The sequence below is a fragment of the Heloderma suspectum genome, chromosome 1, assembly GCF_057233095.1.
Source record: "Heloderma suspectum isolate Gila_16-S chromosome 1, 16-S_ref, whole genome shotgun sequence".
In the NCBI taxonomy this organism is placed as follows: domain Eukaryota; kingdom Metazoa; phylum Chordata; class Lepidosauria; order Squamata; family Helodermatidae; genus Heloderma; species Heloderma suspectum.
In genome coordinates this window covers 70,545,627-70,565,883 of record NC_139458.1, presented here as the reverse complement: position 1 = coordinate 70,565,883, position 20,257 = coordinate 70,545,627, and the positions used below count along the sequence as shown (strand labels likewise).

Here is a 20,257-nt window from a genome sequence, read left to right as displayed (position 1 = left end):
GTATGTGTTTCCTGGAAACAGGATAAGAAGGATTAATGAACACAAAATAGCTGCTCACCTCTGTAGTAACATCTTTTGGGAGAAAGATGCAGGAATGCAAATGTCCAGATAGCTAGATCATATACGAACTGGTAAAAAGAAAGCCTTTTGTCACCAGCAACTGTTTAGCAGTGAGAACCTTTCTATACGAGGCTTTTATTGTGCTCACTCATGGTAGTTTGCAGGTCCTTACATGATGTCATCCTCCCCCATGGCCTGTCCTATGCTTTGCGACCATTATCATGTTTTTTTCTTAACAGGGAAAGTGTGGTATTTTTTTGAAATGGCCTCTGTAACACCATAGAAATATCATGTAATGGTGCAATTCTGCTATACCACAGTGCTACCTAATGGTTGTATAATGGAACATATAGAAGGGCAGAGAAAGAAAAAAAAAAACAGCCCCCCCCCCCAAAAAAAAATCCTATGTAAAGGAGCCGATCTTAATCCCACAAAGAATCCAGAAGCAGAAGCCTTGGTAAAGGTATGGGTTAAAAGCTTCATGTAGAAAAGCTCTAAGAGTGAACTAGAATAGTTCTCCTTAAGTGATCCTCTTTCCTAAGGCCAAACTGATTTTATAGGGTTTTTAAACATGCAGACAAGGGAGAGAGAGAGAGAGAGAGAGAAGCTGTAAAACTAAGGGTAAATCTTTCTCTGTCCTAGTGCTTTGCAGCATTGGAAAATTATGGGCACAATACACCAGGAAGTTTTCCTGTGTTAGGCCTATGGAAATAAATGGAAGCTCCGCACAAGTGCATTACTGTGGGCCTTGCAGAGGAGAATGTGAAAAAGTGCCCCCTAGCACAGCAGAGAGAGGCTGAGGAATTGTCTTGGGCTATGGATCACTTGAAAAATTTGTAGGGATGGGTAAGGATTTTGTTTGGTTTGTTTTTTTAATAAGAACTTACCAAAACTTACAAATTTCTTCATAAGGAGGACAGAAAGAACTTGAGATTTTATTTTATTTTTTTAAATAGAATGTGGTAGAAACTGAAACTGACGGATTTTTCCATCCAGGCCCAGAGTGCTTAGCTCTTAACAGTCTGGCTCTTAAAAGGCCTCTGTATTTAGCCATTTTTGTGGTGCTCAGTTGGGGTTGCCACTTCTTTTTTCTGACAGCTTTAAAAGCTACATGGCAGGCAGGTACAATGTGGTTCTTTCCATACTGGGAATAGCTGTACATATTGAATTCAGCCAGTGCAGATCAGTGATACATATTTGATTGGGGGGGGGGGTTAATAAGAATTTACCAAACTTCGCAAATTTCTTCATTTTTAGGATGGAAAGAACCGGGAGAAACTGAAACTGACAGATTTGTCCATCCTTAAATATTAGTGGGCCCAATTGCAAATTAGGTAATGAGTAATCTTTTTTTTTTTTTTACCCTGGTCTAACATGTTCTCTTTGAGCTTGTCTTGTTTTGGATTTATTTTCTGTTCCTTCCACCCTAGCAGGGCAGACCCTACAATAGGTTTTATCCAATGGTGGCTTTGCATCGGTGTAAGATGATACACCCAGTTTTTGCTAGTCCTCCCTATCTACTGCAGTTCTCCATGCTGTTTTCTGTAGTGTCCGGGGTGAGGGGATCTTCATGACAACGGAATGAGCAGGGCGTTGGATTATTATCTGGGTTTTTATGGAATCGGCTTTGGTCCTTCATGGACACACGAAGCAACAAAAGCCGAGTGTACCGTACCTTTAAAATCTGGTTTTCACAGTGCTTGATGGGACCATACTTCTGGGTTGGGTTTGGGGGGGCGGGTAGAATTGAACATCATCAACTGGGCAGGGGCTGCTCAACCAATGAGGGAGGATAGTTTCCTGGCCCATGTCCAGGCTCCCCCCTGCTACTACATTATTATGAAAGGACAGTAACTAATTCACAAGTCTCTAGAAACAACCCAATTATCCAGTACAGCATCCGAAGGCTGTGTATGAGAGCATCCCCCCCACACACACCAATTTCACCCAATTCCAGTAAACCGTAACAGAGTTATAGCTTCCACACACATCCTTTCTTCTTCTCTGGGCACTTTCTCCCTGCTCGCGGAGACCTCACCAGATCACCACTCTGATAAAGCTCTTATGAATCAGAGAAGCAACTTTACACAGGGGAGCGATTTAACACAACATTGGGGAAGAGAAGTAACACAAACATCAGATAAGTGCATAATCACTGAGACTATTTACTCCCACTGGCGAAATGGGAGTGCAGGGCAATTCTGAAAGCTCGAAAGAGCACTCTAGGGCTTTGATGCTCTGTAAAGGCAGGGTAGTTACTTTAGTTACCTAGGTTATGGAGGGCATGGCCAGGTGAAAGCCACACCCCTAGGAATGCCCCAATCATACCAAATTTAAAGTGGAGGGATAGGCACACAGCAGCTGAACTGCAGGGGAGCCAAATTAAAGAAAAACAATGGACTAAAAGTACTCTGCAAAAATGTGGCTTCCCCAAAGGTAAACTCCAAGGTGGCTGCAGAGTGCAGACTTTAAGCCACAGCAGCACTGGAGAAAACCTCCCATGAAGACAGGCCGCTTGAGAGTCCCCCAACTCTTAGGAGCAGCCTTTTGGGTGTGCGAGAGCTGCAGTGGGTGCAGGAGACTGGGATAAATCAGATGCCCTACTTAGGCAAGAAGAACTGCTTTCCCTAGTGCAAAGCTACCAATGGATACAACACAATAATTCTAGAGTTACTGATAGCTTGGTTATACTGCTTACCCGGAGGGCATCAAATGTCTGTGTCTAATGTCAGACACTGACCTGTGACAGAGATTTCTGTCAATTTCAACCCACTTCCACTCTTAAGATCTTGTTTGCATTAGGTGATAGTTTCACTGACATATCAAGCTGCAAGATGCCAGCCATAATTTTTGTTCTGGATTATTGGAGAAACTGAGTTAGTATTTCAGCTATAGTAGTTAGTAAATTTGAACCTTTTACATGTAACAATTTATTTATTTATTTTCTTAACAAGAGTGAGCTGATAACAGTATCTATGTAGTAAAAATGTCATTTGAATCACAATGATTGCAGTAGAGTTTCATAATATAGGGGGAAATGATTAACATAGCATATTATAGTTATTCATAGAGTTCTATAATCTTGCTTTACTCCTCGCCATGACAGAAGGTGAGCCAGGCTCTGGTGAGTGAGATGAGTCCAAGGCTTCCTCCATACCTGGAGCTAAAAAGGAGACGGTCTCTCCCCTGCCCCAAAGTTAAGCTGAAGCCTGAGGAGCATAAGCTCAGAGCCATAACAAGCCTTTGCCTCCCATCTTCAGCTCAGAACTAGATTCAGAACAGATAAAAGAAAGCACCTCGTCACATAACACTGTGACAAAACAACCTTCCCCCATTCCCCTTCGTTCAAGAGTGTCTCTGAACAAAGAACATGGCCAGGTTACTGTAGACAGAAAGTTCTACTTTTGTATGCCCATTTCAGGCTGAGTCAAGCCCTATGCAGGTGTTCACCTGTTCATGTGGAGGGCTAAAGTTTGGAGGGGTAAGCCCTGCCTCCAGTGTCCCCACGCACCTGGTACCCAGTTCATAGAAAGGGCTTTGTAAGTATGTAAGTAAGAACTTACTTACAGAGTTTCCATGATTGCAAATCCTGCCTTATCAATTGGTCAGTTTGAATTTCCCGCTCTGGGAGGTGCCCAGCCCCCCTAGCAATACTTTTGGCCTTTGAGATTTTCCTTTATTTTCAACTGACAGGCAAAGAGTTAAAAGTTTAAGCCTCGAAACTCAAGTGCAGGCCTCCCATCTGAAAGCTATTTTGGGAGTTATTCTTAGGCTCTTGATACATTATAGTTAGCTAATGTGCATGTTTATTTTATTTTATTTTATTTTACAAGTAACTGGCTATTTCTGAACCTCTGCTTGGTTCTTTAATAAATATATTGAATTGGAAACTGGAGTTAATTTGATTCTCTTGCCTAGACTGAAGGTTGGCTTTACCCATGCGCTTGACTGCTTGGTAGAAACATGCTTTTTATTTATTCAGAGAATTCTTATACCACTTTTCACTTAAAAGAAAAATTCCGAAGTGTTTTACATGGCAAAATCATGATAAAATTCAATAAAACCAATTTAAAGAAGGCTCTGAAAAGGGAGGTCTATTCTTCACATATGAAAGCCATAAGCCTTGTGGGAAAGCTAAGGGGTATTAAAAATACACACGAGCAGTGACTACCTCTGAGGAATATAGACAGAGGATGGCTTTTGGCATGTCCTACCTCACAGAGCTAGAAGTTCAGACATACTGGTTTGTCACAAATACATACATAATTTATGGAATTCACTGCCACACAATGTCTTCTAGTTTAGCTGACTTTAAAAGGAGAGCAGACAAATTCATGGAGAATAAGGGAACAGTCTTATGTGATGTGCCCTGGGTACCTGTAAGCCTCTGAACTTGGAGGCTTACGAGTCTCCAATGCAGAGCAGGAGGCGCCTCCCACCTCCCACTCTGTATTGTAGCTAGATGGGCGATTTTGCCCATCTAGTGAAGGCTTCGGGGAAGGGCAGGGAAGGAAGCTGTGGTGGCCATAGGATTTTTCATATGGCTACTGCCCCAGTCTCCTCCCCTCCCTGCCCCTGGGAGCACCCCTTTTCCCTGTGTCTGCACTCTGTTTTCCAAGTGTGGAGAGGTAGCCAGTACTGTTCTCTCCACACCAGCTACAAGGGGTAGGGGCAGGGAGCACAGTTCCCGAGCCTGGAATTCTGTCTCTGAGCTTGGAACCCGCAAACCAAAATATCCTATTGTCTGTCTAGGGGACATAGAATTTCAATTGGACCAGGTCATGATGGCCATATGGAACCTGCAAGTTCAGAGGCAGTGTGCCTCTCTGAATATGAGTTGCTCCCTTGCCTCCTTGTCCTGCTTGTGGGCTTCTCAGAGGCATCCAGTTAGCCTGTCATCGCTCTTTTTATGTTCATTGACATACACTGTGACCCTGATACCTCTTTTGGAAGTAGCAGCTGAGCACATATTCCCGTTTGACCATAGCATCACTTTTGTTCAGAGAAATATAAACTTGATCAGAGAACCCAATTAGCCCATATAATAATTCAATACAATGTATTTCTAACTCCTTTTTGTTTGCGCCTCTTTACATGAGAATTATCTGGCAATAACTCCTGAGCAAAGTTCATCTCTCATTTGTTTACACACTCAAGGACAAATCAGTAGCTGATTAATCAGGGGCTGCTGGAACAATAAGGAGCTCTTGTACATCTCTTCTACCTGCATAGTCCATAGTCCACAGTGACCCCAGATAATCAGCAAGGGCTGTCACTGAAAAATCCTTGTTTGCACTGATGTGGTCATCATTAGCCATGAGGAAACAATCTCTGAATGTTGGTTGTGTGAAGAACCCCTTTATACACCCCTTACCTTCCAGAAATATGTTGCCAAACAAGTGTAATATCACAAAGTTTCATCCTCACCAGTATTAATGCATCTCTATTTGCTACTGGCTGTCATTCCACAGAATAATGGCGCTACCATCATTAAGATAAAAAGCATGAAATCACCATCTTTGGATGCCAAGAAAGCTAAAAGCCACTGATAAAAACTTCCTAAGTGTAAATATATAGCAAAAGTGCCTTTGACCTAGCAGGCTTTGGCTATTATACACACAATTACCCATCAAGCATAGTTGTAACCACTGTCAGTTTGGTACCATTGGTACCATTGATTTTAATGGGATCAGATTTTGTTTAAGTACAATCATGTAAACTTTCAGGGCTTTCGGATTTTGGACTTGTGGCCCCTCATTCTTTCTGGCTGCTGCATTTGATTGTTTACAGAAACCTATCATGAACAAGCCTACATGGGTCAAGATAAGTCTACATTTTACAATGATGTGACTACTAAATAAAGTCATCCTAGTCTTTATTCAGTATTTCTGTAGTTCAGTATTTCTGAATAAAGAGAACTTGGAGAAATTACAGTTTTGAGGAACATGGAGCTCTGGAAGGAACTGGGACACTGTGCCTTCTGAGGGAAGTATATACTTTTAAAAGACAAACTATATGCGAAGTATATAAAAACAAAGTGCATTATACACTGGAGGAGTATGATTAGAAAATACCTCTCACTGAGTCAACCTAATAACCTGTCCCTATCCTGGGGGGCTATCTTCAGAAGCAAATTAGTGTGAAGTTACAGCAGTCTGAGTTCCTTCGTGACAGATGACATCATCGCCAATCCGCTGCCAGCCAGCTGCTTCCCTCTTGAAAAGTCGAATTTTCTGAAACTCCTTTTATGCTGACTTTTTTACTGAAAGCCGCTCCCTGACGGTTTTATCACACTGTGCCATGTACCCCCTCCCCCCATATTAAATCCTGGCTGTGCATCTGTGACCAGCACTGACGTGGTCAAGGGGGTGGGATGCCCAAGGAGAGTCTTCAGATGCTGCACTCCAGAATTGGGAATTTTGGCTTCTCATGACAAAAATGGGCACATGGGGAAAAATGGGGTGGGAGCAATAAATCCATGGCAGATTGCTGGAATGGGGCAAAATGGGGGGGGCTCTCAGGGGGAGCCTTTAGATGCTGCACTCAAGAACCAGGAATTTTGGCTTCTTCAGGAAATCTGCACACACGGGGAAAATTAGTTGCTCTCCATTCATAATCATGTAGTAGAAGGGGGGAGCCTGGAGAGAGGCAGAAAAGCCTCTCTAAGTGGTTGACCAGCCCGTCAGTTTGATGACATTCAGTTCTACTCCCCCCCCATCCCACCTGGAATTATGCTCCTTTCAAGCGCTGTGTGACCCCTGAAAATCAGATTTTAAAGGTACAATACACCCAGCTTGTCTTGCTTCATGTGTCCCTGATGGAATAAAGCCAATTCCATGAAAATTCAGGTAATATTCCAATGTGCTTCTCATTCCACTGTTGGGAAGATCCTCTCCCAGAGGACAACAGGAAATGCACCTTACCTCAGTTACACTAAATATAATTGTGTTACACTTTATGCAGTTGCAACAGGCTTTTGCTGAATTGCTGAGGGCAGACTGGCCATGAACTGGTGCCAATAGGGGCTTTTTTTCCTCATGCGGAGTGTGTGTGTCTCAATAAAAATTGGACAACCCCCTCAATGTAAAGAAAAAGTTTTTACCCTTAGGGCTCAATCCTAACTAGATAGGCGGCCACCTCCAAACTCGAAAGTGACTGCCTTTCCAAAGCAAGGCAGGAGAGGCATGGGGGGATCGTTCCCTCCATGCCTCTCCTGCCTTGCTATTTTTCACTAGACAGCCATTTTCGGCTGGCTAGTAGCGGGGGAGGGGCGACCGGGAGAGAATGCTGCCATACGACACATTGGATGTGTTGTAAGCACAGCTCTGCTCTCCCCGTCCTGGAAAGCCCCCAGACCCACCCCTTTTCAGTCGCTCCACGCTCCTCATGTGAGTGTGGAGGACGGAGCTTGTCCACGCTGCCTACGAGGCAGCGTGGACAAGGGGGGAGGTTGGTTTTCCAGGGTCAGTTCCTGGAAATGAGCATATCCTATGGCCCTCTAGACAGTGTCTAGTGGCCATAGCATTGCTCCCTTAATGTAACATGTCATTTGACCCATCTGCCAAGAGCTGGATTAGCCAGCCGTCTGGTGCTGCTGGCTTGGAAGGCTGACTGCATTTCTTGGTCCATTTGATTGATTGCAGAGAAATTTTAAATATGAGTATTTTGACCACACTCTTGAGATTCAAAAGTCCTTCCTCCTTCGTTCCTTCCTTCTTTTTTGAGGAAGTAGATAATAGTGTGGCATGAGGGAGAGCAGGATATAAAACCTGCCAAGAGAGGCAAAGAAAAGGCTGCTATTGGGCCGATCTAATTGCGCCCGCCATCGCAACAAATTCTGTGTCCTGTCAGGTTAAACGCTCTCACATTAAAACATGATTATCCACACTCGGCCATTTTCCCTGTTGCGGTGCTTCATCGAATGCGCAAGCTCAGTTCACACTCGAATGCTCTGCTGTTTTCCTGCTCTTAGAGACAGCCGCTCTCATTGGAGGATCAGAAACTCTTCCTGTTTCTGCTGATTCCACGCCCACCACGCGGCAGTGGCGTGGAAGAGGCTTGTCGTTTTCTGCATGTTTCCTGGCCTTGGGGAAAACGACCAGCTTGTCCCTTGCTGCTGCTGCTGTAGCAGGTGGGGGTGGAGGGAAGAAGGAGGCACCTATCCTCTTCTCTCTCCCCCCACCTGCTGGAGGCCAGGAAGAGCGGCTGTGGGGTGTCTGCCAATGCTTTTCCCCTCACCAGCCCTTGACAGCTGGCACAAGTAAGAGGGGCAGTGGCGGTGGCACCCAGCCCTCGCATTTGGGGGGGTTGCTGGCATCTTTGAAGATTTGAAGCTTCACATTGGCCCGATCAGTAGTTGGTTGGGCTACCGCCTGGGAATCAGGCTTCCTGCATTGAGCAGGGGCTTGTTTTATCCCTTCAAATGCGACCAAGTTTTACCCCCTTCTATTCCCCGCTTCGGCTTTTTTTTAAAAAAAAATTAAGGCATTATCTCTGAAGAAGCGTAGCTTCTCCGCGATTTTTTTTTTTCTAATTCAGGCAAGATCTTTGAAGATTCGAAAATGTGTGTGCGCTTGTCTGATCTCAGAAGCTAAGCAGGGTTGGCCCCAGTCAGTAGCTGGATGGGTGACCACCTGGGAATCAGGCTTCTTGCATTGAGCAGGGGGTTGTTCTATCCCTTCAAATGAAACTAAGTTTTACCCCCTTCTATCCCCCGCTTCAGCTTAAAAAAAAAAAAATTAAGGCGTTATCTTCGAAGAATCATGGCTTCTCTGCAATTTTTTTTCTAATTCAGGCAAGATCTTTGAAGATTCGAAAATTTGAAGATGTAAAGCTTTGAATCTTCAAATCTTCAAAGATCATGCCTGAATTAGAAAAAAAATTGCAGAGAAGCCATGATTCTTCGAAGATAACGCCTTAATTTTTTTTTTTTAAGCCGAAGCGGGGGATAGAAGGGGGTAAAACTTAGTTTCATTTGAAGGGATAGAACAACCCCCTGCTCAATGCAAGAAGCCTGATTCCCAGGTGGTCACCCATCCAGCTACTGACTGGGGCCAACCCTGCTTAGCTTCTGAGATCAGACAAGTGCGCACACATCCAGCCCTTTGCTTGTTGCTGAGGAAACATTGAGTGCTGAGGAAGCTATGCGATCAGAAGCCGGAAGACAACATGGGGCCGTCGAGAGCTGTCATTGGACAGGAGGGAAATACAAACGCCACCATATATGGACAGGCAGGGGCGGGGACTACGACTAGATATAGTAGCGAAGGTGGAAAGTCAGAGCACATTAAGGGGAAATACCGGGATATCAGGGTATTGAAAGCAGGAGCACAGAAGTGGGAAATTCCGGTTCCAATTTGAGGCGGGTACTGCGGAGTGTGAAAGACGGGCGGTGAAACCTCATTGGAAGCGGAAAAACCCATAAGTGTAGATTGGCCCATTGTTTCCTGCCCCAGCTGGTTTTCATACTCTAAGCTTAGTAAAGAAAAGTGAGTTCTATAGGCCTCTCAGTCACAAGAGAATTTGATGAGCTTTCCTTCAGAAATCTAAAGCTCCCTAAAATGCTGCTATTACCTAACAAGAGACTGGGGGGATCCTTTGCTTGTTTTCAAACACTGTGCTTTGACACTCACTCTGACTTACGGATTCAGACAAACCGTCAGACACAAGCTCACTGTAAGCCACCTGATTTTATTCTGAATGTGTGCAATTCATGGTTTTAAAGACTATGTTTAAAGACAGTGTTTCCACTAAAGATGCTTTGGCTTTAGCAATGATTTACAACTGTAATGGTTTAGCCAAAGTAGGCAAGTGCTACATACAGATTATTTATAGGCTATTCCGTGTGTGTGTCAGTGTTGGATCCTGGTTTTGGAGGGTGCTTGGGGAAAGATGGCCCCCCCCCTCAGTGAGTCTACCTTCTCACCACCCTTGTCACCAGCTGCTATTGCTCCACCTCCTCTTTCACATCACTGCTACCACTTGCTTGCTTGGCAAGCAAGGAGGGCCAGTGAGCAAGTAGGCCATGGCATCTACTGCTCCGCTTTCTCACCACCACCATCGTATGGGCCAGAGTGAGAGGCAGCTGAACAAGCAGCTTGTAATGGTGAAGAGGAGGAGCAACTCCAGGAGGCTGTTGTCAGTGTGCTCCTGCTGGGGTCTTGTCAGTGGGCCCTCATCACGTGTCCTACCATGCCTGCCCTTGACACCGACCCTGGTGTGTGTTCAATTACTGTACCCACCCCCCAATACTAGGAAGAGAATTATTATTTCTCCATGTGGCAGGAGCAGGGCATGGCTGGCCTGCCCATTCTCAAATTGCATAAGTGGGAGGCTCCTTCACCACTGCTGAAGCTGCTAGGGCCATTAGTGCTCCCGTCCTTGGACTTGGGTGTATTGGTTATGGGTCTAACACTAACCACTAGCTTACCTTAAGCCTTTAACTCCTGTTCTTGGGTGAATGTATAGGCCTGGATTTTTAACAAGGCAGCTCTATTGCATAGAGCATAATAAATAATGCCAATCCCTATTATTCATTTCTGTAGTGCTTTTTATTGTGCAAAGTGTTTATGTTAACCAGCTCATTCATTATCCTGATAAATGTATGGGGTAAGTCACTATAATATACCAGATTTTACAGAGATGGGAACTGAAAGAGTGAGTATCAAGAGAGTATCTTTTGAAATGGAAAGAATACCTTTCCCAAGGTTGTTGAAGGACAAATTAATTGTTTGGTTGATTTGGGTGACAGTCAACCTTGACCATTCCTTATTTAGGCAAAAAGGACTTTCATATGTACGTGTCTTTGTATTTAAGTTATTTGGCTTAAGTGTCTTATGGATCAAGCTCATCATATGATAAATACATCTTTGAACAACAGTACTCGTGACAGAATATTGTCAATGGATATTTGAAATTTAACTTCAAAAACGATGTGGCTTGTGGCAATTCCTGCTGGTAAAATATTCCACAGCCCAGTCCACAGATTCTTAAACTGATTATTCCTTTGTAAATGCATTTGAGGAGTGTGTGTGTGCATGGAGATGAAGAAACCACATACAAAATATTCCCTGGAAGCAGCAAACTATAGCTTCAGAGAATTTCATTCTCAAGACATTTGGCATGCATTTCTTTTGCTTGCACCATTCCCACAACAAATTTGCTTAGGCCAGAATTAGCTGTAACCTACCAAGGAGGTAATTGAGCCCTCCTTTCCCTTCCCCCCACAATCCCAGTAGGCAGCAAAACTGGTGCCCGTAATGCAGAGGTGCCCGTAATGCAGCGGTGGGCAGACTTCAGGTTTGTTGGTTGGTCTATTTTGTTTTTTATTTGAACCTCAAGATTCCCAGCCAGAGCCAAGTGCAAAATACATATTATTAGAATGAAAGAACAGGGTGTCATTGAGCATATTCTGAGCTTAGAAGTTCTTTTTTTCAGTATCAGAACTGAACTGAGCTCACAGCCCTTTCATACAAAAGCCCACCCCTGGTTATCCCAAGTTGTCTTCATTTCAGCAGCCTAATTTAGGTGGGGAAAATCATATAGTTGTAGCTATTGTTAAACAGCTGTGAGTCAGAAATCTTTGCTGAACTACTGCAAATTACCCAGAGATCTAGAATCATAGAATAGTAGAGTTGGAAGGGGCCTACAAGGCCATCAAGTCCAACCCCCTGCTCAATGCAGGAATCCAAGTCAGAGCTGTCCAGGCTGTCCAGCCTCGTCTTGAAAGCCTCCAGTGTGGGAGAGCCCACCACCTCCCCAGGGAATTGGTTCCATTGTCGTATTGCTCTGACAGGACATTTTTTCCTGATGTTCAGCTGGAATCTGGCTACCTGTAACTTGAGCCCATTATTCTGTGTCCTGCGCTCTGGGATGATGGAGAAGAGATCCTGACCTTCCTCTCTGTGACAACCTTTGGATGAGAAAACTATCTGGGCCCCAAAGTTCTTGAGTTTCCTTCCCAAAGCTTCAAAGTCTGATGTGATTTCTTCGTAGCTCCGCTTGGCGGTATCATTTGTTCCCACATGGATGAGAAGAAAGGGATACCTGTCAGTGGGCTTTATGAGTGCAGGCAACCTTTCAGTCACGCCCTCCCAGGAGACAACACACCCGTCGAGTCCACGGGTCTTCGCGACATACTTGGGTCTCGATCCCATGCAGCAAGGAGTCTCCCACTACTACCACTTTTCTTCTTGTTGTAGGCCTGGGTTTCATTGCCTGTGTTTGACTGACCTTCAGCCTCTTGCTCATTCTCATGTAGGTTCCACTGTGATTCTTCCTCTGCAGGCTGTCCGCCGGTCTCATCCGCAAGTACCTGGAATCGGTTCCACAGCTCCACTACTTCCACTGGTGCAGAGTGGCGTCTAGTTCTTCTTATCCTCCACTCCATTTTTCTTCACCTCAGCATTTCCCACTTCTACCTCAGGTTGCTGTTGGTCTTCTGGTCTTCCCTTTGCTGCTGTAGTTCCCCCATTCTGTCCAAGAACTCTTTGTGTTCTCTTATTCCCCGGAGGGTCGACAGTCGCTGCTCCAGTCCACTTTTTTTTCTTCCAGCAGCGTGATCAACTTGCACTTGTTTAGGGATGTCAGAGAATTCCGCCACGGATCTCGGTAAGGCTGAATGCCAGTGCATTCGGCCCCCTGAAATCCGTGGCGGAATGAAGCCCCCCGCCCCCCCACCCCGCAAAAGGCACACGAAACGGAGCACTTACCTGCTGCCTTTCGCGCTGCTTTGCGAATGGCGGCCATGTCTGCGGCCGCCATTCGCTTCATCATTATAGCCGTGATAGCCTACGTAAAAACTTACGTAGCCTATCACGGCTAACACAGGGTTGCATTCCCTTTTTTTGCATTCCCTTTTTTTTTGCCGTGATAGGCTATGTAAATATTTATGTAGCCTATTATGGCAAAAGGCAGGGGCACAAATGACAGCGGCTACGGCGGCTGCCATTTGCGTCCCTGTGCAGGCTGCCCAGCGGCCGGATGTCCAGGTGCGGGCGGCCCTGGCCGGCGGCTCCGTGGAGTTGCTGCGTAACGGAGCCAGCTGGGGAGAATTTCGGGGGGAGGGACGGAGCGCCTCCCCCCTACCACGAATGTCACCCTTCGAAAAGGTAAGTGACTTTCGTACATCCCTACACTTGTTGCAGGTGTAGGCCATGTTGTTCTCAGGCAAGAGAACAAACATTGCACACACCTTGCAGGTCACCACCACTGGAGAGTCTGGTCCTTGCATAGCCTCTTTTCCCTTTTTGTGTCTAGCTCTGTGATTGTTCTAGACTAGCCTGTGCCTGCTCCTCTGCTCAGTAGAGGTTAAAAGCAGAGTCCCACTGGTGTGGAAGTGTGTGTTACATGACAAATAAATGAAAAAAAAGTTAGTTAAAAAAGAAAAAAAATGTTAGGGGCCTCCCCCTTGACCTCCCCTGCCGAACTCCCCTGGCCAACTCCTGTTTGCTCCCCCTGTCCTCTCACTGTTTGCTCGCTCTCTGGGAGCTTGCTTGCTTCTGTAGTCCCTGGACCAGTTGGAGCAGCTTGCTCTGCTCTGCTCAGCTGGGAGGCGGAAAACAGACTGAAGCTTCCCGCCCACTCAGCTGCTGGGAGTACTCAGGCGACACCCCCCCAATTCAGTTGGAGCTCTCAGAAGCACAGCCACTCAGAAGGATAAAGGGCAGCCCCCTGGGCTTCCTGCAGCCCACTTACCTCTTAGTCTCTGTCTCCTTTGTCTCTTCAACCATTGCAACTCCCCTGGCCAACTCCTCTTTGCTTCCCCTGTTCACTCCCCATGTTCACTCGCTCTCTGGGAGCTTGCTTGCTTCTGTAGTCCCTGGACCAGCTGGAGCAGCTTGCTCTGCTCTGCTCTGCTCAGCTGGGAGTCAGGAAACAGACTGAAGCTTCCCGCCCACTCAGCTGCTGGGAGTACTCAGGCCGCCACCCCCCCAATTCAGTTGGAGCTCTCAGAAGCACCTGGTGAGCTCACAGCCACTCAGAAGGATAAAGGGCATCCCCCTGGGCTTCCTGCAGCCCACTTACCTCTTAGTCTCTGTCTCCTTTGTCTCTTCAACCATTGCAACTCCCCTGGCCAACTCCTGTTTGCTCCCCCTGTTCGCTCACTCGGGTCGCTTGCTCTCTGGGAGCTTGCTTGCTTCTGTAGTCCCTGGACCAGCTCTGCTCTGCTCAGCTCAGCTGGGAGGCAGGAAATGTATCTACCAGTACATCTTCCTGATATACCTTCTGGCCACTCATGCACATTTATGGATTTGATTTGATTTGTACCCTGCCTTTCTACCAAGAAAAATAGCAGTCAAGGCAGCTTACAATCACAAATAAAACTTGATAAAAAAAAAAAATGCATTAAAACACAACAACAACAGAATAAAAACCGCATCCAACCCAACAGACTGATGGCATACCAAAGGCCTTGCTTGAATAAAAAAAGTCTTTACCTGCCAGCGGAGGGACAGCAGAGATGAAGGGAGTTCCACAGCCTGGGAGCAGCCACTGAGAAAGCCATAATGGGCTACAATACGTGACTGGGTGGCTACATTTGGCTTGGCTGGTCACAAATTGTGTAGGCCTGGTGTCTTCTTCCTTTTTCGTTTCTTTGTATTAAAGTACATATGCCTTCTGGTCTGTATTCCCTACTACTCTGTCTCTCTGCTTTTCCAAATCCACCTGTGCAGATTACCTAGAATTGCCCAAAAGGCATGTGCTGGTGTATGAATGAGATTATCCTTCATGATTTAATCATCACAGTGAATATACAACCCTATTTTACTATCAGAGTGAAAATTCCTATAATTAACAGCTAGCCTGAAGGGATCTATTGTTGAGATCTTATCTAATAAACATTTACAAGAGTCTTTCTGACTTAAAATATTTTTTCCCTGGGAGATAAGGCAGTGATCAGAGGAATGCTTTTGTTAACTTTCCCTAGAGGCAACTCTTGGGAGATGTCTGAAGGCATATGCTAATTTTTTTCTCAAACAATAACATGCAGACACATGTCAGTTAATGGTTCCCTTTATTGCTATCACAGTGTCACTTCAAATTCTCAAAGGCAATTAAATATTCTTTCTTCAAGAACAAGAGAATGTTTCTAATCCAGTCTGTTCCAAAGAGGCTTCAGTAAAGAAGGAAGACAGGAAAAGATTGCTCTCTTGTAAATGACCCAATGGGCCATCTTGCCATTTGTTTATCCTGAAACATATGTGTTGCCTAAGAACTGTCAAGGGTCTACCTCAGCCTCCCCCAACCTGACATTCTCCAGATATGTTGGGACCACAACTCCCATCATCCCAAGCCAGCATTGGCTGGGTAGGGGGTCATCCAGCCCCCCCCCCATTTCGATTCTTCACCCCTGTTTTATATGATGGGGCCTCAGCCTTTTGAGGCCTAGTTGGAAACTGCTGCTGCTGCTTCTCTTCCTCCCAGGGCAGTTGGAACTGAGGACCTCCGTGAGGGGAGACAGGGGGCCCAGCCCAGTTGGTAAAAACAGCAGTGATACTTTGCATCAAGCCCCACCTCTCAAAACAGCCCCCTCTCACCTGCTAGACTCTGACCTCCATAACTTCTATTGATGCGAAGGTTTCCCCCTGCCTTGCCCACACTTTAAACTTTGATTACTAAGATCTCAGTTAGTATGTTATCATGGGGCAAGAGAATTGCTTTGCTGTTGTTTTTTAATTACCCTCCCCTCTGTGAAGTCAAGCTCTTTCTACATAAATAATTATGTACAAATAAATAATTATGTATTTGTATTAGTGTGGAGTGGTGCGGGGGTAGACATTTTGTTTTGTTTTTACTGAGAACTACCCAAAATGTCAAATTGTCAGGGCAAGATGGATTCACTGGATTTTCTTTTTTCTCCCCTACCCCCACCTGTAAATAACCAAAGGGTAAGGTGTTACATGTGTCTTTTGCCTCTCAAAAGCCTGAAGCTCTCTTATCATACAGAATTTACACCTCCACTCTCACAAAGCATGTCCACTTCTGTTAAAGACAAACCAGGCCCTTATCTTGCCTTGTGCATTCTTCCCTAGCCATTGTAATGTGGTTCCAATTAAAGCCATAAAGTACATTCTTTGTTATCAGGTTCCTGAAGGCCCAGGATTTGTAACCTTTGGTGAATAAAAATGGTGTGTTTCTCCCTCCTTCCTAAGCTAAAGCTACTGGTTGATATCTATCTGAATTCTCCGTTTAAAGGAGCTGAAAGAAAGCAAGTAGGAGCGAGGCCTGGCTGTTGCCTGAAACAATCACAGACAGTGTTTGGCTTGAGAGGTACGGTGGCCGTGTGTTCTACTTTACAGATGACAGTCTTCTGTTTGAAGGCATCTTCTATTTGAAGCACCAAGTCCACTTTAAAGATAAAGAAGCATAAGAGAGCAAGTGCCTTGAAGTTAACAACTGGGCAGCAGACTGGGCAGGCATACAGGTCACCTGGTCACAGTCTTCCCCACCACTATGGTGAGGTCTACTGTATTTGTAATTAAATTATGGAATTTCTCATTTATATATCTAAATTATCATGTGCACATTTTATGCACATCCTTTGTTCCCTTTTGGGAGGGAGGTATGCATTTCGTCTTTTTTGGTGATGTGTAATTGGACATAATATACCTCGACTTCAAGCAAAGCTTTCGACAAAGTGCCCCATGACATCCTGATGAGCAAACTAGCTCAAAGTGAGCTGGATGAAACTACTATCAGTGGATCCACAGTTGACTACAGAATCGGACTCAAAGAGTGCTTACCAATGGGATCGTCTCAAAATGGGGAGTGGTAACAAGCAGGGTACCGCAGGGCTCAGTCCTGGGCCCAGTTCTTTTCAACATTTTTATTAATGATTTGGATGAGGAGGTGCAGGGAATGCTGATCAAATTTGCGGATAACACAAAATTGGGTGGGATAGCTAATAAATACCCTGGAAGACAGAAACAGAATTCAAAGTGATCTGGATAGGCTGGAGTGCTGGGCAGAAAACAACAGAATGAAATTTAACAGGGATAAATGCCAAGTTCTGCAAAAGAAAAAGAAACCAAATGCACAGTTAAGAGATGGAGGATACTTGGCTCAACAACACTACAAGTGAGAAGGATCTTGGAATTGTTGTAAATCACAAGCTGAATATGAGCCACTAATGTGATGTGGATGCAAAAAAGGCAAACACTCTTTTGGGCTGCATTAATAGAAGTATAGCTTCCAAATCCCGGGAAGTACTAGTTCCCCTCTACTCAGCAGGTGGCACTTTGATCAGCTGCTCTATCTTGGGGTAGGGGTGCTTCAGGATTGGGCCATGCTTCTTGCCAAGCCTCTGGGCTGGCCAATTTAAAGATTCCTTTGTGGATTGCCTGGCTTGGATGATGACTTGGAGGTCAGGTAGGCATTTGCATGTATCTGTAGTTCCATGGGAACAACTCCTTTTAATTTAATCAGTGGATGACACGCTTCTAGACAATACTATCAACATCTGAGGCATTCCTCTGAGTGCCACCTCAAAGGGAGGCTCGGAAGGTGGCAACAAGGGAGAGGGCCTTTTCAGTGGTGGCCCCCTACCTTTTTTGGCGCCAGGTTAAAACTGTCCTCCACTCTCAGGCGTTTAATGGCATATGATGGGGCGTTTATGTCAGCTGTTTTAACATGTCTAGTATTTTATTGAAATTGTTTTTAGCTGTTTAAATTGTTTTCAATTTTGTATATTGAAATTTTGTGCTGTATTTTATTATCTTGTGAACTGTTGTGAACCAGTCAGAGAGCTTCAGCTATCGGGCGGTATAGAAATGAAAATTATGATGATAATAATAGGAGTCTTTTTATAACATGCTTTGGAGATGCATGTTATAAGTGAGGTAATTAATATAAATGGATTATTCTTCCAATCTAGTGCGTTATTGTGACAGAGCCAGCAGAAATTTGCATCACTGTAACTACTGTTTTTGCTGCTAAAAATAGCAAGGCCATTTGGTACTGCAGTAGCACCATCAGATAATCTTTCTCTATCTCCAGCCATTCGAGCAGTTCTATACAAATGTGTTTAGAGGCATAAGTACTCTAAATTGGCATCATTTGTGCTCCAAATAAGCATAAGTTGATAGACCTATTATCAATTAATAAAGAAAATGAAGAGCACTTGTTTTCTCCCATATAACCATTGTTGCATCGTTCATTATATTTTCAGCAGCAGTAACTTGTCGTCCAAATAATCTATTAAATCTTAGATTCTTTTTATTTTACATTTGCTGTTTTTTTCTTTGTTGCAGTTGTTGCTGCTTCTGCCAGATCAGGTGAGAAACCCCACTCTTTCCTGTATGCACCTCCTAGGCTGTCTACAAGCAGGAATCGGATGGTTTCTTCTGATCAGTCTTCCCATCCAGGTAACTATAACTCATGTTCTTTAGAACCTTTCCATCAATCTGAGCAGCTCTTTTCCATGGTATGAATATGATGTTGCTTCATTATTTCCATTTGGTCCTCTGTGGGCCATTCTTCACATGCAAATTGAATTTGCTGCCAGTATTGATTTCATACACAAAAGCAGTAAACCTTTACTTTGAGAAAATAGTAAGCTGATTGTGGGAAGGTGGCTAAAAATATTCATATATTACAGGGTAGTTTTATTTTACTAACCAACTTCTAGTTGAGTGCCTGGCTTATAATTTTTTTGCAATGATTGTCTCTTCCATAGCTATAGGTCACCCCGTGACTTTCATAACTAAGCCTGGATTTAACCCTCTGTCCACTACACCACAATAACACAAACAAGCAGATAGAGCCGCATAAAATTTAAGAGGGTGTTACCTTCAATAGTTATGGTAATCCTATGGAATTTCTATGGAACTTCCTATCTGTGGATGTCAGGCAGGCACCAACACGGTGTTGTTTCTGACACCTCCTGAAAACACCTTTATTTCAGGAAGCCTTCCTTGACTGACAAGCCACGGTTTTTATTGAAATTCTGTTTTGTTTTTTGTTTTTATAATTTTTAACATGGAGTCTTATTCTTTTATCTTAGCTTTGTATCTTTTATTGTTCACTGCTCCACAATCTTTCTAGATGTAGAGTGGTATATAAATGTTATAAATAGATCAATCATCCCAATTGTCCATTTCTCCTGAAATTATAGCATTAAGTATCTGTGAAGTGATTTTGGAGGGAAAATAATTTCACTGATTATAGCCAGGAAGTCTGTCAATAATTCCAAGCAATACTGTACTGAATCTGGAAAGATCTATTCAACATATGGCTCCTTTGAACCTAGAATCTTGGACAGACTTTCTGTCGGGAGCGCCCTAGCTGCCTCTTGCAGTCCCCACCAATAGCCAACTCAGGACACAGACGACAAGGAATTCTTTCCGAGACTTTATTCCTTTATTACTTTATGACTCTTTCAGAATACTAGTCACTAGCGCCAAAGCAAGGAACAGCACTGGGGAAAGATAGCAGAGTAGCCTAAGCTCCAGGTAAGGCAGTTGGTCCCCGTTTGAAGGAGAACCACAGGAAGACCCTGAACTTATGGGCTAGGGGGAGATCCTCCCTCTTTCCCTTGGGTCCTCGGGATGCGACCGTTGTTTGTGCGCCAAATGAGCGCTACGCCTCCTTTCCACGCCCTCCATCTGTCGTTGCTCCCTGTGTCTGCGCCAAGCGTCCAGCAAGCCCCCCTCCAGCGCTCTCTCACTGCCAGGGTCACTATCTATCCCAGGAATGCTGGCAGGAGGAATCTCTGCCAGCTGCTGTGCTTGTGAGAGATGAGCAAGCTCCTCTCCCACAGATTGCTGTTCCTCCTCAGAATCAAAACTGCTCTGGGGCTCTATTGGCTGAGTTTCCACCCTGACACTTTCTAGCCCAGCCTTCCCCAGCCTGTGCCTCCAGATGTGTTAGACTGTAACTCCCATAATTCCCAGCCAGCTTGGCTAAGATGGCTAGGAATTATGTGAGTTACAGTCCAACACATCTGGAGTGTGCCAGGTTGGGAAAGACTGGGCTAGGCAGTCAACTCTTATTCCGAACTCTCAACAGGGCTGGCTCTGCCATGTAGGAGAGTGAAACAAGCTTTTTGGCACCAGATTAAGACTTTTTTAATTTGCCAAAGTATTTTAAATAGTCACGTTGCTTCTGCCTTCTCCGTGTTTTTTAAAATAGTTTTATTGCCTCTTGTTTGTTCTAATCGTTGTTGATGGTTTATTGTATTGTAACCGAGAACTACCGG

At 44.7% G+C, this 20,257-nt stretch overlaps 1 protein-coding gene across 1 annotated transcript in view; it reads left to right on the top strand.

Annotated features, from left to right (window-relative positions):
• The window catches only part of LTK (leukocyte receptor tyrosine kinase), a 149,834-nt gene that overhangs the window by 21,293 nt on the left and 108,284 nt on the right, over positions 1–20,257 (top strand). Inside the window, exon 2 of the mRNA XM_084846017.1 lies at positions 18,312–18,425. Coding sequence (XP_084702143.1) covers positions 18,395–18,425 — 31 coding nt within the window. The 5' untranslated portion in view covers positions 18,312–18,394. The remainder of the gene's footprint in view (positions 1–18,311; positions 18,426–20,257) is intronic.